Consider the following 16,880-nt stretch of genomic DNA (forward strand, 5'->3'; position numbering starts at 1 on the left):
AGGCAAAGGGTGTAAACACACATACAAGAGAAGTCAAATGGAAATAGGTTTGATAAGGGAGTGAAACATGCTGGCATCGATTTGCGTAGCCTCTGTCAAGCTGTAAAACTGAAGCCATTGAGGTTTTAAAGACTAGTTTTGATTCTCGGGGAAATACGCCCGTCTGTGATGTCATCTGGGGTTGACTCTGTAGTTCTTTGCTAACCAACACAGTTACCCCCAAAGTCTCCTTATTATACATTATGCTTTATTTCTAATGGGAAAAATGCATTTGGTTAGATTATGTTTCGGTTTGAGTCTGACCTTCTGGAACACATTAATGATGCTTACCACTGTATTCTGTAAAAAAAATACAATGCGTTCTACTATAACAAAGCACCATGTCCGTAACGAGAGAAAAACTTAGTTAGAAAGAAAACCTTGAAATTGCAAATGAATATGAATGAATAAATATGTTCCACCGTCCACCCACTCAACCCACCCAGCAAGATCTTTAAGGGTGTGGGCGTCAGTCGGGAGAAGGAGTTGCACTGCATGGCTAATGAATTGATAATTGGCTATCACTTTTAACATCATCAAGTAGATGAGACAAAAAGTGAATAATTTAGGTTGTCTCGTTGGAACATTAAAAGTGGAGAAAACCTTCTTGCTAAATATTTCATATGGTGCAACTGTAGTAACGAGACCAAAGAAAGACTCTTCCATTTTTGTTTTTCATCCTTTGTGACAATTAAGATGCCCAAGGTGCAAAACTAGGCAACGATTCCCCTTCATGATTTGATACTAAAAGAGTTTCTTGTATATTTGGTGATAAAACAACGATTAGAGTTGGAGTCGCTCCTGAACAAGCATGAACACAACGTGGGTTAGGGTTTGTGTGGACGTGAGTGCAGGTTTCTTACGGGGTTGTTGCGTTTATGAGTGTCTGTGTCAGGCATGGAATGGAAATACTTCTGAAATTCAACTGACCTGAATAGCTCCGTTAATGCTGGATCCACAGGCACTGAGAGGGTGAAAGAGAAATATTAGTTAAGAAAGAAGAAAAGATGTGTGATCTCTTTTCTACTGCATACAATATAAAAAAGAATACTGAATACTGTTTAGGTGGGACCTTTGACCTGTGTAACTTTCATTTTTTTTTTTTTTTTTATCAAAACCCGGTAAACTCTTCTCTTACACATACAGTGGATCCTTGCACATTTGCAATTCAGCATTTGGGCCATTTTATTATTTTTTAAAACGAAAATAGGCCTTTTTTTCCCCCCATAGAAAACATCTCATCTCATTCACCATGAGTCGGTAGGAATATATAAATAAGTGATAATATGGGGAAAATGGGCGAGGTAAGTTAAGCGGGAGTTACATCCCGAAATACGTGTTACCACATGCACAGGCTGCACAATTTTTGGGAAATTTGTTGGCCGTGGCAGGCACGTAGAGGAAGTGGGTGTCAGAGGGGTTGGGTTGCAAGTGTGTCGTACTTAGGGAGCAAGTGATTCCTGACAGCTACTTGCTTTCCGCTCGCCCTCCGTTGGTAGCTTTTAGATCATGAGTGCGGCTCACCCCATGCTAACTACCCCATGCTGATCAACTTGATGAATGGAAATAAAACATTATAAGCATTAGGACTATTTCATATTCATAACAGATTTGGCCGACATTCAAAAGCAGACTAGTTGTATTGCTACTAACGGACATCATTACACAAATGCAGCGTTAACTCGTATTTGTGATCACAAATATTTGGTGAAGGTCTTGTATTTCCAAAACACTTCATTCCAGAATGTTGCACTTGTATGCAATAGAAACAGATCCCAAGAGTTGGATATAAAGTGGACATACCAATAAACAAAACAAAGTCATAAAAGGGCTCATGTAGATAAAAGCAGTATCACCACACAAAGGACATAAAGCTAAAAACACAAAAACATTCTTGTCTTCTGAAAACAGCATTTTGGGAATAACTTACAAGTGATTTAAACTGTTTGTTGCGACATGGAGTACATTTGGTTAAAAAAGCAACAGCACTTTCTGTTGTGTAGTAACAAATGAATGTGAATTAAGGGCTAGAGATGATGTGTTTAAAACACTCTGGGAACCATTTCTTGTCTCCTTTGACTGACAAGATGAGACTCAACCGAGGGTCATGTGATCCCGACCCCCACCAATTCAGCGCTTGATTTATTTGGTGTTAGAGCAAGGGTCAGTTCTTTATTTCTTATTCTGTCAAAGATGTTGGACACTCCCTTTTTTAAGGGTGAGGACATAAAGAATGCATCAAAAAAGTCCACTGATTATAATTTAGCCTCTCCTCTGTAGGAGTACCAAGATCTCAAGGACGGTTGCAGTAATTTTGGACACTAATATAAAAAAAAATTGTAATTCCTTTAACAAATACGTACTAGTTCTAAACAAAATACGAGTATGCCATTAGTTCAACAATTTCTCGTTGTACTAAGTATTGTTTTGGACATGTTTTGACAATACTTCATTTGTAACAGAGATTTCAAAGGTGTTTGTGTGGCCTAGATGGAAAAAAAAAAAAAAAAGGTGTGGGTGCACAGTGACACAAGCAACTGAAGTGTGACAGTCTGCGAGAAGTGCGGCGGTGTGTGTAAAATCTATATATGCGAGTGTGTTTGGCTGTTGGGGGAGTGAAGGTCACCCTGAATGGCTGTGTGTATCAGTGCGGATACCTTTGGAGCGTGTGCGATGGCGCTTATCGTCTGCATCCACCTCCATCTGCAGAGAAGCCACAAACAAGCTGTTAAGCGCCGACTGCAGACAGCATCACTAAATTATCTTTAATTTAGATACACGTTCTCTCTGTTTCTCAGTGCTCTCATCTACTTGTCAAGCATGCACTGTGTAGCACAAGGATGGGATGTGTGTGTGACCGGCACACTAAAAACATCTGGATTGTTGATGTCTTATATCACAGCTGCCCACACCATCAATGAAACCAAATCTGATCAATAACAGCGTTTGATTGCAGTTGTACAAAAACAGAACATGTACAGGCACCCGATTGGTTCTTGACAGACATAATGCAAGAGAAGGAATAACTCAACAACAAAACTGTCAATAAGCACCCGACGGTCATGTATCCATCCATCCAGAAGCTTCCATTTGCCTGTTATAATCATATGTCATCATCTCTTTTTGGTCTCGTGGTTAGCATGTTGGCCACACAGTCACAGTCTGGAGATCGGGAAGACCTGGGTTTGATTCTCCCTTGGGCATTTCTGTGTGGAGTTTGTATGTTCTCCCCGTGCGTGCGTGTTTTCCTCCCACATTCCAAAAACATGCATGTTAGGTTAATTGGTGACTCTCAATTGTCCATAGGTATGAATGTGAGTGTGAATGGTTGTTTGTCTATATGTGCCCTGCCATTGGCTGGCGACCAGTACAGGATGTACCCCGCCTGTTGCCAGAAGTCAGCTGGGATCGGCCTATTCTTATTCACTATAGTCCCAATCAAAAGTTTGTCATGCCTTTACCTTGAATAGCACAAGAAAGTGTGCCCTTACTTTTAACTGGTATTGTATATTCACATGCACGTCAACATATGATTGATTCCCAGCTCTATCCCAAGTATGTTTGGCTCTAGGTTAGATTTGTGTCGCAGCATGAAGGTCTCCCCATTTCGCAACAACACATAAATTGTTTAAGGGCCTGAACACCTCTGAACTCATATTTTTAGATGTCCCTAAATATTCATGCCGGCTAGGTTTAGAAGATACCAGGGGCCGTGACCCTGTTTGGATGTCTCTTTTTATTAAACATGATTTATTAATACTACACTTAGGCCACTGTCGAGCCCTTCAATCTTAATGGTCTGTTTCTTTATGAATGCCCATAAATGTTTCAACAGGAGGAAAATAAAATGATGAAAGGCAAGGATACCTTGTCAATATTAGCAGGTAAGTTGGGATGGAATGACCTTAAGTCTCTTTTGGGGGAGGATGAGAGGATAAATATGTCGCTGGACAAATGACAGATGATGATGAGCAACTGTCCAGTCAGAAAATTCTTCCACATGGTGCAGCCTACATGTATAAAAGTTAGGACGGTCACATTGGCCCAACTTTCTGCTGGTGCGTCGCATAGAACATAACTTCCGTACAAGGTGATGACGTTTCCTTAAGGTATTAAAATGTTTATCGAATTATTGCTGTGACCTAGTAAAGACTGGGTCTACCTAGTCCATTGAAATTACAACATTTTATGACATTCATTGGAGTTTATGACAAGACTTTTGGACTTTTGTGACTAATTAAAGTAAAATTATCCATCCATCCATCCATTTTCTATGCCACTTATCCTCACTAGGGTTGCAGGTATGCTGGAGCCTATCCCAGTTCGCTTGGCGAGAGGCGGGGTACACCCTGGACTGTTGGCCAGCCAATCGCAGGGCACATACAGACAAACAATCATTCACACTATAATATTCATGTATGGACAATTTAGAGTCTCCAATTAACCTAACGTTACACTAATTCTAATGATACCAATTATAATTATACTGACTAATTAACCGGTGTCAGGTGTCATTATTGTAATTATTTGGTGATACTTTACATCAGGGGTGTACAAACGTTTTCCACCAAGGGCCACATACCGAAAACTGAAAGGATGCAAGGGCCACTTTGATATTTTGTACACCACACATGTAGATATGCTCACAAGTTATGTCTATCTATTCAAAGAAAAGCATCTCAGCTTTGTGGTATAGATGAGAATGTGTGTTATTACTATGAACTTTGCAATGAACTTTTTCTTTGTTCTTTTTTTTCCCAAATTTTTGCATTTTTTTTTAATGTTCCAAAATGTCAATTTTTCATTTTTAATTTTTTTTGTAATTTTCTTTGCAATATTACGACATTATTTCCATAATATTCTTAGTTCATTCCCATAATATACAATATTATAACAGATTTTTTTCTTGAATATTTCAACTCTATGCTACTAAAATGGCAATTTTCCTCAGAATATTTTGAGTTTAAACTTGTAGAATTTTGATTAGGTTAGAATATGACTTTTTTCTTTTAATATTTGTACTTTATTCTCATAAAATTACAGACGTTTTTTTCCATTCCTGCTGTTGTTGTCGTTTTAATTTTCCAAGTAGTTCTACTTTCTTCTTCTAAATCTTCTTCTCGTAATTATGACTTTAATTTGACTTTATTCTCGGAACTTTTTCCACAACCTGATTTTCCAAAAAATATTTGTTGTTTTGTTTATTTCTAATAATGTCACAACCTAAAACAGAAAAATGTCTTTTTTTTATATTTGATGTTCATGCTACTAAAATTCCGTTATTTTTCCTTGTAATATTATGACACTCTTGCAAAATTACGACTTTTTCTTGTTAAATTCTTGTAAATTTACTGCAGATTTTTCCATTTTTACTCTTGTTTTTTTTTTCTTGTTAAATTATATTTTTAGATTGTATAAAAAAGTAAAATAAAAAACAGCTGCGGGCCACAAATGGCCCCGTGGCTGCACTTTGGACCCCCCTGCTAACATATTTTTCAGTATTATCTGCTAACGTTAGCAAGTGATGTCACACAAAATGCTCGATGACAGTGTTCAGATCCAAGATTAGTCAGCCCACACCAAATCAAAATAAATGTTTTAAAATAAAATGTGAATGAGTCTCACTACTATTTGAATTATTTTTACACTTTCTTAGTGTAATTTATGTTTGCACTCAAAGTAATGTAAACAAACAAAGTATTGTGCATGAGACACAAATCTTCACGTTTCATCTTTGCCAACAGAGTGTTTCATGCATTTAAGCGTGACCTTTCGCCTTTAACAGTGGTTAACCTATTTACACTTCAACTGTACAAAAAAAAAAACACCAAAAAAAAACTTTGTTGGTGACAGTTTGATTCTGGAAGAGACCATTTTTAAATGTATATTTCCAGTTCCATTAGCAATCATTTCAAAAATAATTATACATTAATGATACGATACAATACAATACAATATAATATAAAAATAGCTTACACATGAATATCAGTGTAAATAAATGAATGAAATGAAAATGAATGAAATTTCCAGCTCAGAGAAAATGTGGCTTTGCCACCTTTTGCGCCCCGATTGTTGGCTCGGTTTGGTAATTGCTCTTTTCCACTTAATATATGGCATGAAAATAATGTTCCAACTTGTCATTTATCTGGTTTCTGTGAGTTTAAAATCATATTGAGTTGTGTGTGAATAAACATGCACATTATCTCAAGTTGTACGAAACTCGGAGGGTGCAGTTTTAAACACAGCTTGCACAGTGAGCACAGCGTCAACAGTGAGCAAATGCATTATCTAAATAAAACAGCAGTCCCAATCACGTCAGCAGTAGAAGCCTTGTCGACTCCTGTTGCCTTCCTCAAGCCTCCTCGTAAGAGTTGTCGCCTGGAAGCATGCTTGGCTCTCCGGCTCACCACGTTGGAGAACCCTACATATTCGGGGTTTTTTTTAATCACTCTGTCTGCACCCTTTGGGAAAATGAAGGCCGGCCTGCATATTTAGGATAAGGAGGAAACCCATGGCATCTCTCCACATTCCAATTATATCCATACAAAGATAAAATATAAAAAAATGCTCTTATTGTCCTAGCCTTGCTATAGCCTTGAAAGTCCATGGAGTGATGCTAAATTGATAGAACACTATGTACACTTCTTTGATTCCAAACTCAATTATTGTGATTAAAGAAATGTAGAAAGCGCACGTAAGGAGAAGTATTCATAACTTGATGGGAACGATGTGTTTACAAATACCTCGCTTCTAGAATACAACATGATTCACTGGAAATAAGGGTTTAACTGTTGCGATAAAAATGTTACTTTTATACTTTTTATATTTATTTACTAAAAAGATATATTTGGGAATTTAATTTTAATGATCAAATTCTGTATATTTTCACCAAAAAAACCTCTGCCTTGTATTAAATATAACAGTACAATGCAGATGGTGTGGTGAATATTTTTTTTAATAGTTTGCCAAATAAAAACCTTATTATGGCATACTGTAACATTTATGACTGATTTCGCTTTTTTTTTTTAAAACTGATATCCATGATATCAAGAGATGAGTGAGTCCCAGTTACAGAATATGCAGTCGTCTCTCATTTATAGAGGACCGACCGAGTTAAATTAATTTATATTTATATGTTTCAATGTTAATAAATGGAATATTTTCTGAGTTAGATCATAGAAAACCTGTTTAGAACTTTCTAAATATGATTTTTAACATCATTACAACCCTGTAGATGTGAAATAACAAGCCTCTAGTCACCTTTACACTCCTATTATTCTTTGTTTACACCACATTGCAACTCTTATGCTGCAGGGACTTGGGACGGCAGCTAGCTGGCAAGCTACCAGTTAGCCTGGAATTAATTTCATAAGAACACTGAAGAAGCCAAAGACTTACCACTTCCATCACTTGTATTTCAATATGTTTTGACTAATAATAGAGCATAGTCTACCTCAAAACAGTAATCGTTTATTAATGAATGAATTTCTCAAAAAACACAAAAGTAATGGGGGTTTTTTTTCACCCAATTGCCAAAAATGTGTGAAATATGACGACTTATACGCAGGATGTATAGTTGAGAAAGTGTTTCACCAATACCTGAAGATGGTCCTCAGCGTTCCGTGTTACGGTGTTTCGTGGTTACAGATGCGCTCCCATAAAATAATTCATGTCATTTTGGTGCATAAACAGTAGACTTGCTTGAGAAGTAGTTACAGCACGCATGGCAGATGAATCCACGCTGCGTGCAGTGCAAGAATGCAGTGCGTTACTTGTATTGCGCTCCGTGGATGAAAACGGCGTGTGCGCTACATTCACAGCTACACGGAGCAAAGATAGCATCGCTTATTAGTTATTTGTCATTAGTTATTAGTCATAGTGCTTTTTTCCCTTCACTATGTTGCCTAAAGCATAAGGCAGGCTCTTCCTGAAAAGAAAAGTCATCACCATGGGAGTGAAAATGAACACCATTAAAAAGCTCCTGAGGGAGGAAAAACACCCACTAACATCGGCCGCACTTTTGATGTTAATTGATAGACAGATGCAATTATCATTAAGAATAAAGACAGTATCCTTGTTAAAAATGTAAAAGGATCTGCTCCTATGAAAGTGAAAGTAATGATTAAGCAGCACAGTGGTCTTATTGAGAGGGAAAGGTTGCTCGTGCTTTGGCTAGAAGACCAGAATCAACACTGTATCCCAGTGAGCCTTATGTTGATTCAGGAGAGGGCTAACAGATTGTTTTATTGGTCCTCCTACCTCTTCTACTTGCAGTAAGCCACAGGGATATGGGTAGGAATTGTTCATTATTGTTACTATTGTGTTGTTATTGTATTTATTTTACATGTCCTTCATGTGGTCTGTGTACAGTGTGAGCAACTTAGGCGTTCATTTTGATATCATTTAGGTATAATATCCAACTTAACCCAAAACTCGACTAACGTCACAGTTTAGGAACGGAACTGGTTCGTAACCTGAGGACTACCTGTACTAACACCTTTTATTGTATTAGTTAAGCTTCATTCCAAGGTAACAAATATAATATGGAAACAAAAATTCATAAACAGGGCAAAATCTAAAAAATAATAATTTGGTGAGAACCCACAATATTATTATTCATGAAATACGGTAAGGAAACAGACTCACATACAGAACTGACATTTTGTTTACGTGTTTGAGCGTGCTTTGAATTTTGGTAATGATGGGGGATGAGAACGCATTTGTCAAAACATGTCACAGAGTTATCAGTTTCTCTTTGTTTCACCTTCAACTTTTGGAAGAATGTGTTTTACACATATGGCAACCAACCCCACCCTCAGCTGCACACTCGCACACAAAGTATTTCACTCTCACACATTGGTATTCCATCCAGCGCAGCACTATAGAGCCACCAAACCTGCACCGGCATTATCGAATTTCTCTGCAAATAGCTACGCCATGCATCATCTACTGACAGAAAACGTGTGCCAACCCGATGCTAAGTGCATCTGAATTAGTGTGAAAGGCGGTGGAGATCTGCACGTCTGAGTAGGCACTGAGAGAGAGTGAACGGCCAGAGTGAGAGAACGACCAAGGAAGATGGAGACAAAAATCTGGTGAAGAATTTATAACAAGTGTGGAAAAACGGTCTTGGTGTGTGCCGGCACTCGGAAGTTTTTTGCTGCCATCAGAATGTCGTCAAAACAACTAATGTGGTGAGAACGGAACATCTTTGCTTGTGATAGACCGTCGTCCCTCGCCACTTTTTCCGTTCAAATTTCGTGACTTCCCTTAATTGCAAATTTTCAAAAATATATAATGAATAAATCATGCTGTTTCATGGTTGAATGCCGCCATTATTAGTCAAAACATATGCATAGTTCAGCTAATGTTACGTATTTTTTTGCCTAATTGAGCATTTTCAAGAATAAAATGAACATACAAATATAAGGCATTCAAAAGATGTTGACATAGTATTCTACACGAGTCACTAAGGCTGAATCCCAATTCTACCCCCCTAGGGTAAGTGCTAAGGGGTGTACAGCCCTAGAAACCAGTGCGGTCAGGAACCAGACTTGAAATGAAGGGGTAGGCGGAGCCTGCTCGTTAGTGCGGCAGAGCGGACACCGAAAGAAGCACATAAATGTAAATAATTAAGCAGAATTATTGATTTGCACAGTAACGTCACTCATGTTTTATTAGATATTCTATCATTTGCTACTCCACGTAAATATTCGCCAAGTTTTGAGTTGTTGGTTGTCGCTAGTTAAAACTAGCTGACTAACACCGATATCTAACTTCACTGCAATCTACTGCATTTCACAAGTGATTAGACAATGACTACATAGCAACCACCTTAGTCTGGTAATTTTAAGTTGCATTTTAAAATCGCTCGCTAGCGAGGGGAACCTACATGACTGAACTGCACTGCGACGTTCACGTTTTATACTACGACTCGTGTAACTCAGCACATCGTAGTAAACTCTTTACTGTAAATTATAGCCACCCTGGTCAGCCAACAATTCTCACTGTGAGATATGGTTATTTTATTCAGAATACAGTATGGCTTTTATTTTTAAAAATGTGTTCTAAGGTAGGCCCTATAACATTGAAATAATGTAGAAATGTATGCACCTTACTTTATGGTAGGAAACATTTATTATGAACAGTTTAATTATCTCATATGCCTGTGTCAAGCGAGTGGTGAAGGGTGATGATGTAATGAGAATCAAGTGGTGTCCCATTTGTTCACATTGGCCTTAGGTTTTAAGGGATAGGGGAAGGGGTAAGACAAGTGGTAAGAGGAAGGGGAAGGGAAAGGGCAAAGGGGTAGAACTGGGATTCAGCCCAAGTGTCAGTAATGTTACTGTAAGGTTTGCTGAGACACAGTCAACAGACTTGATTGCCAGAACAGGTTTTTATTGCTGCTTTGAATTATCTCAGTATAACTCTTTACCCACAACATTACTTCCTGTCCACCACTCACTCTGCTCCCCTAGGGAACCCATTTATGGCAACACACACAAGCATTAGTCTTATTTATGTCTTAAATGGCTTATTTACTTTGATTATGTCTACTACATTAGGTAATACAAGCGGAAAGGTGACCATAGGCGTGTTAGTTCATGTCCAGAGAGCTCTAATAATGTTAAGAACCTTATTTTGAAGGTCGTAAACAGGTTTTCTCTGCTCCAACTATGAAAATATTGAATTTATAAATAATACCCTACTTTACGGAAATAGCCGATTAACCTCGATAAACGAGGGATTTCTGTACTGCTATACAAGTGGCTTGAATATTGAACTTGAGCTTCAATATATGCGAGACCTCTACAGTGGAACATTCCTGAGGTCTTTTACCCATTTACACATGATCTTGTAGTCAATGACAAGATGTTATATGCGACTCGTATCATTGCCATTGTACTGTATAGTGTGTGTGTGTGTGTGTGTGTGTGTTACAACTTATATCATACATTTTAATGACAAGATGTAGAGGAAAAATATGAGGACATTTTGAGAAAGTAATCTCAATATAAACGATGTCAGAATGTGTTTAAGTGCACAAAGGGGTTTGAAGCTACCTGCAATGGTTTGGGGTTGAGACAGTTCTTCCAGACCTCTGCTTCCACCTGACCTGCTGGCTTTCACTTGGAGAGGAAATGCTCACCACGTCTCCTCCAGATTCATTTTCTACAAGGGATGAGGAAGATGAACATACACCATTAAAATCACCCCCACAACAATTACATTCACACGAGGCATCTGATATTTCCTCCTCTCCTTTGACTCCAGCTCATGAATAGTCATATAGCATCAGCTATGCGGCGCACGCCAAAGCCAACGCAGATTTCCGCCACGGAGACGGCCGCTTGTCATGTGCGATAGGCTTTGGCAACATGTGGTAATTAGCTAGATCTATCATCTTCTGCAGGAAGTGGGGACAAATATAGCTAATGATCCGTGCCTGCCTCCATGATTTTTCTTCTCTGCTCTCCATCCTTCGCAGAGTTGCAGAAGGAAAGGAAATGGAATGGGAGGGTGGGAGCAGAAGTCCCTCTCCGTCAAAAAAAAGGTCAAATTTTCTACAAATAAATGAAGACAGAGTTATGAGAGGATATAGAGATGTTGCTTGAACACTGCCTGTCTCTCTCCTTCCCTCTGATGCTGCTAATTAAACATGTATTGAGAGAAAACAGATGCTGTGTACAGACAAAAAAATGACAGGCACTTTTGGGAGGGTGCAGACTGCCCATCACACACACACAGTCACAGCTCATCTCAAAGTAGCTCCAATCAAAACAATCACTGGTCCCTCAGGACAAACACAACCGTAGGCATGCAGTGAGTGTGCAGAGTTCCTGTTGTGTGTTATGTAAAAGGAGCGGTGGCGGTTAGATGCTTAAGTGGACTTTACTTTGGACCAGTAGGGGGTTGTGTTTGTGCTTTTCATCACGCACAAGCGCACACAAATACGTCGTCGTTCCCATTCACTGTCAGGTCGTCCCCTTGTACTGTGAATACAAATCAAACTAGCCAACAACTGAAACAATGGACTGCATTGTCCTACAGTAGTGTCACATTGTGCGCTCTATTGCAGAAACTCCCACTGTACTGTACCGTATTCATTTGGACAATTGTTATTTTTGAAGACATGGCAGTATTTATAACGACAAAGGAGAGGCAACCTCCATAAATACATCCATATTCATTTGTTATGCAGGTGTAACTTAAATATTTTTGTCCATATTCTGTCTATTCCACACACACACACACACACACACACACACACTGGCCTCTTGGTCATTATAATCAGGGTGTAAGTGATGGCTCTGTCCTCTGATGAAGGTCTTCATGTGGAGGCTGATGACAAATCACAGCTCTCTGACTCTTCATCAGGACACATCCCACATTCCCCTGGTGTGTGTTGGTGTGTGTGCGCGTGTGTGTGTGCGTGTGTGTGTGTGTGTGTGTGTGAAACAGAATGTAGGGGGATTTTACAAAAGAAGACGGCGTGAAAGAAATACAAAGGAAATCAGTCAAATACAACCTGCCACAGCTTGTGTACAATGTGTGTAACGTATTCTGGTCATAGAGTTGAGGCGCGTGTGTGCTACATTCAGTACCAAGGACAGCGACAGACACGGCGCAGGGAGGGAATAATAGACCTCCAGCTGCAATGGGGGCACACCCACAGAGAAGGCACACACACACACACACACACACACACAAAGACACACAATACTCTGCAGTCGCACACATGAAGGCAGTATCGAACACACATGCACAAGCTATTCTCATCCTTTCCTTTTGTCACGAAGAAAGACGGGATTCCACAAGAGTGTGTGTGTAGGTACGTGTGTCCCTGGAAGATTGAGAAGCACCGTGTGTGTCCTGTACTAGCCTCCCATACTATCAAAGCCAGGATATGCACCATGAACAGCCAGGAAATACTGGCTGCTCCATCACCCACAAACATGCACTAACGCATGACAATGAAAACCCTTTTGTATGGGGATGTTTGGAGATGTAATGTCTGCTGTCACATTTCCTTTGACACATATTGTACATGACAGGAGTTTAAAACACCCCCCTCAAAGACACTCACAGAAATCATACCCATTATTTAAAGAAAACGCACATACGACACTTGAGGACAATAGGGCTCGCAGGAATGCTTTATTCATGTGATGGGTACGGGCACACATACACACACGCGTGCGCACGCACACACCAACCCTCGTCTCCAGGCTCTGATGGAGACTGGAGCTGCCTGACCTACATTCTAGCAGATATGTATACAGGCAGGCATAGAGGAGATGAAATCTCTCTCTCTCTGTTCTATATCCTGTGTTCTCTTTGTGCACCACACACACCCTGCACACACACTTAGAAATGATTTCTTAGCCTGAATGTCATCATGTTCCAGATGAAACTGGCAATTTTCAGAGCAGCTACATGTGTTTGATGGATTTCCGGCCGAGTTGAAGGTTAGATTTGTGTATCTCTTTCTCTGTTGCTTATCAAAGATCTCCTGAGTTGTGTGCACGTCACTTCATTTTCACACCAAAAAGCACTGAGAGACAAAGACCAAAGATGTCCCTGTGTATGAATTCAAGTGCATTATTAGCCGATTGCTGGACTTTTTCTTTATGGGCACATTCCCGTTTTTGTCTCCACACTGTGCCCTTTCAATCAATGGCTCCACTGGACTGGACAGCAAGGCACAGACTCGAAAAAGAGGAACGAGCACACACACATGCAAGGTATTAAGGTATTGAAGGTTTATTACCTCTCAAATCCCCTTGCATGGATCTCCTAATAGAGTGAGAGTGCAGAGCTTGGCTGGGGGAAGATCCTTTACAATGATTCATATTTTGGCTATTTTGGGGAGATCTCTCTCTGAATGAATACTCAGAAGTTCCCACCGCACAGACAATATCAAAATAAAAAGTGCATCATCTGTACAAATACTGATACAGCAGAAACCAAGACAAAATATCACAAAAAAATCTGCATCAAGGTAACGGTCCGTTTGCAGAAACAAATCTCCAAGTCAGAACAACAGCTTCAGGAATTGGACTGATGTTCCATAATATTCTAACCTTAATGTTGACAAAGCAAGCTGTTTCCCAGATCACTTAACATGTGATTCAGTAGTGATGGGTTTTACTGTATAAACATTCTGCAGTGAAATCTTTCAATAATCCTTACGGCTTGCTTGTCGTGGTAAATCACTGACTAGGGCTGCAGCCAGGGACTATTTTAGTAATAGAGTAATCTATGATTCATCTATGATTTTGTTGGATCAATCAAGTAATCGGATAAAAGACACTTATAGAAGGGGTCCTCAATTACATTTGTCCAAGGGCCAGAACATTGCAATTTACAATTTTTAAAATCAGATTAATCATTGATTTCAAATGAATTAATCATGATTAATCAACATTATGAAACGTCTGAAATATGCCCCTTTTTTCTGTATTTTATTGAAAGATAAATGGATTATATATACACACACATATATATATATATATATATATATATATATATATATATATATATATATATATATATATATATATATATATATTTGCATGTATTAACAGCTCCAAATGAACTGAAAATGTCAATCAAGCTAAAAGATACCACACGTCTTAAAATATCTATATACCTAACACTAGTTTCGTTCATAGTAGCAGAACATTTGAATCGCACTTTAACCGTGTTATTATGAGCAATGAGGAGTTGCGTTCAAACACACCAACGTCATTTAAGTTTATTTCACACTGAGTGTATTTTCTGGGATTTCCGAGCATACCTAAATGCAGCAAATTGTCCGTCTGCATTTAGAGTTACTAGGTGAGTCATAAGAATATCCACATCTTGTTTTTTCTTTGTCTTTCTGTTTATTTAGACGCATAATAAAGACGTTCTTGTGTCCCTGAAGGCATCTCATGGCCGTGTAGTGACATTGAGGAAGTGTTGTCCCGACGATGAAGGGACAAAAGACGCGTTTGTGAGTTGGAAATACATCTATGTTGTTGGAATTGCACTGCTGTTGATCTGTTCAGGTTAGATTCAACTTATAAAAGAGTGTCAGACACATAAACTGTGCTGCCGTCTGTCGTCATAACAGTGAGATGTGGCTTGCCATAAGGCGTATGCGTTAATTATGCTAAAAAATGTAACGTAATGAATTAAATAAATTTGTTACCGCCGTTAATGCGCTATTTTTGACAGCCCTAATATATATTATATGTATAGTATTTGTTAGACTTTGTCTGTGTTAATTGATTTATATTTTATGATAGTGCCATTATTGTTTAATTATTCTACTGCTTCTTCATTGCGACAGGTATCCTTTGCTGTTGCCCCTTCCAGATCAGAGGAAGTACTGCATAACGTGCACTTCTCTGGTTAGACTGAATGTTTTACATTATTTGGCTGATGTTTGGTGGGCCAAATGAAAAGCTTTGACGAGCAACCTATCGAGGACCAATTTAGTGTTGTATCATCTCAATGTGTATTTTAGCGCAAATAGTTAGGAAATTAGCCATTACATTTATTCTTTTTTCTTCTAAATGCACACCATCAACACCGGGAGCATTGAACAATGAAAAAAATAAGTTAAAAAAAATCCTGAACGTAACCTAAAATCAAATAAATAAATAAATAAATAAATAGGTACAGTAGCTGACAAAATAGACTTGTACTTTCTGGTTGTTGCTGTGTAAATACTCAAGATGCTTTCTGGTAATGTGCTGCAGCATCAGTGTAGTGATGTTGTGGAACGCCAGCTCTGTTTGACAGTGCAAACATCGCACCATGTTTCTATCTTTTTGAGTTTGAAATGATCCCAAACTTTTGACAGCTTCTGTCGTTTCCTTTGGGCCCTTTCCTCTCCTTCCGCTTCGCTGCTGTTTTCCTTTGAGCCACCTATGTCTATTGCCACTCCCCGGTGTTCCCCTCCACGCAGAACACGGCACCCACACCACCGCTCTCATGTGAGCTTTATTGCGGCAGCCACTTGCAAACAATTTCTGCGCATTTTAAGTTCCAGTTACTCCGTGCAGTTTGGATTTTGTTGATTTTTATTAGTTACACTAATTAAATGAACCAACAGAGCAACAGAATAGAAATCAAAGTATTTTTCTAACTGGATTAATGGATTTAATTGATCAAATATTTACAGCTCTAACAATAACTGACATTCCATTCTGAAACTGTGACCAAAGAATGTTTGGGTCCCAATCTCAATTAGTATTTTATTGTGTCTTACAAGGTTTCTCAATGCATTATATAAATACATAATATTAAAATAATATGTGGAGTCTTATTTAATTCCTATTCCATAAATATTTTAAAGATTTTATAAAATCCAATTTTGATACTGTTATTACTTGAATCAAGACTCACCAGAAACTCGATTAGGTAATTGATTGAGATCCAACACAAAAAGCCGAAACCTTTTATTTTGCCCATCGTCCACAATCCTTATGTGAGACGAGAACACACGTCTTTCCCTTTCCTGTGTATACTAGATAGCCACCTTGTGCTGGCAGTTTTTCACTAACAATGCAGGTAATGGGGACTTGCCTCTTTTGCTTAGAAACAACGCTACATTTACATGCCGTGACCTGAATATTAACTAAGCAATAGCGGCATTGTTATTGTAGGAGCCAACACTGAAGATACTGCTTTTCTGTGGTTGTGACATAGCACCTTACTTCGATGTTTCACTGTCTCGTCTTGCCCGCTCAGCTTCTAAAACCTGTAGCTCATCCCCCATATAGTCAGGCTAAAAAAGATAAGGTTCTGGATCATCATTGATCCCAAAGTAGTTGGCGGTGTCGACTCAT

At 38.8% G+C, this 16,880-nt stretch overlaps 1 protein-coding gene across 4 annotated transcripts in view; it reads right to left on the minus strand.

Annotated features, from left to right (window-relative positions):
• myt1lb (myelin transcription factor 1-like, b) overlaps nucleotides 1–16,880 on the minus strand; it is a 146,601-nt gene that overhangs the window by 88,340 nt on the left and 41,381 nt on the right. For all 4 annotated transcript variants that reach the window (XM_054797061.1, XM_054797064.1, XM_054797062.1 and 1 more), the window contains exons 2-4: nucleotides 11,103–11,211; nucleotides 2,697–2,742; nucleotides 970–1,003 (exon numbers count right to left, since the gene is read on the minus strand). In XM_054797061.1, coding sequence (XP_054653036.1) covers nucleotides 970–1,003; nucleotides 2,697–2,742 — 80 coding nt within the window. In that variant the 5' untranslated portion in view covers nucleotides 11,103–11,211. The remainder of the gene's footprint in view (nucleotides 1–969; nucleotides 1,004–2,696; nucleotides 2,743–11,102; nucleotides 11,212–16,880) is intronic.

Source organism: Dunckerocampus dactyliophorus, chromosome 13 (assembly GCF_027744805.1).
Source record: "Dunckerocampus dactyliophorus isolate RoL2022-P2 chromosome 13, RoL_Ddac_1.1, whole genome shotgun sequence".
NCBI classification, from domain to species: domain Eukaryota; kingdom Metazoa; phylum Chordata; class Actinopteri; order Syngnathiformes; family Syngnathidae; genus Dunckerocampus; species Dunckerocampus dactyliophorus.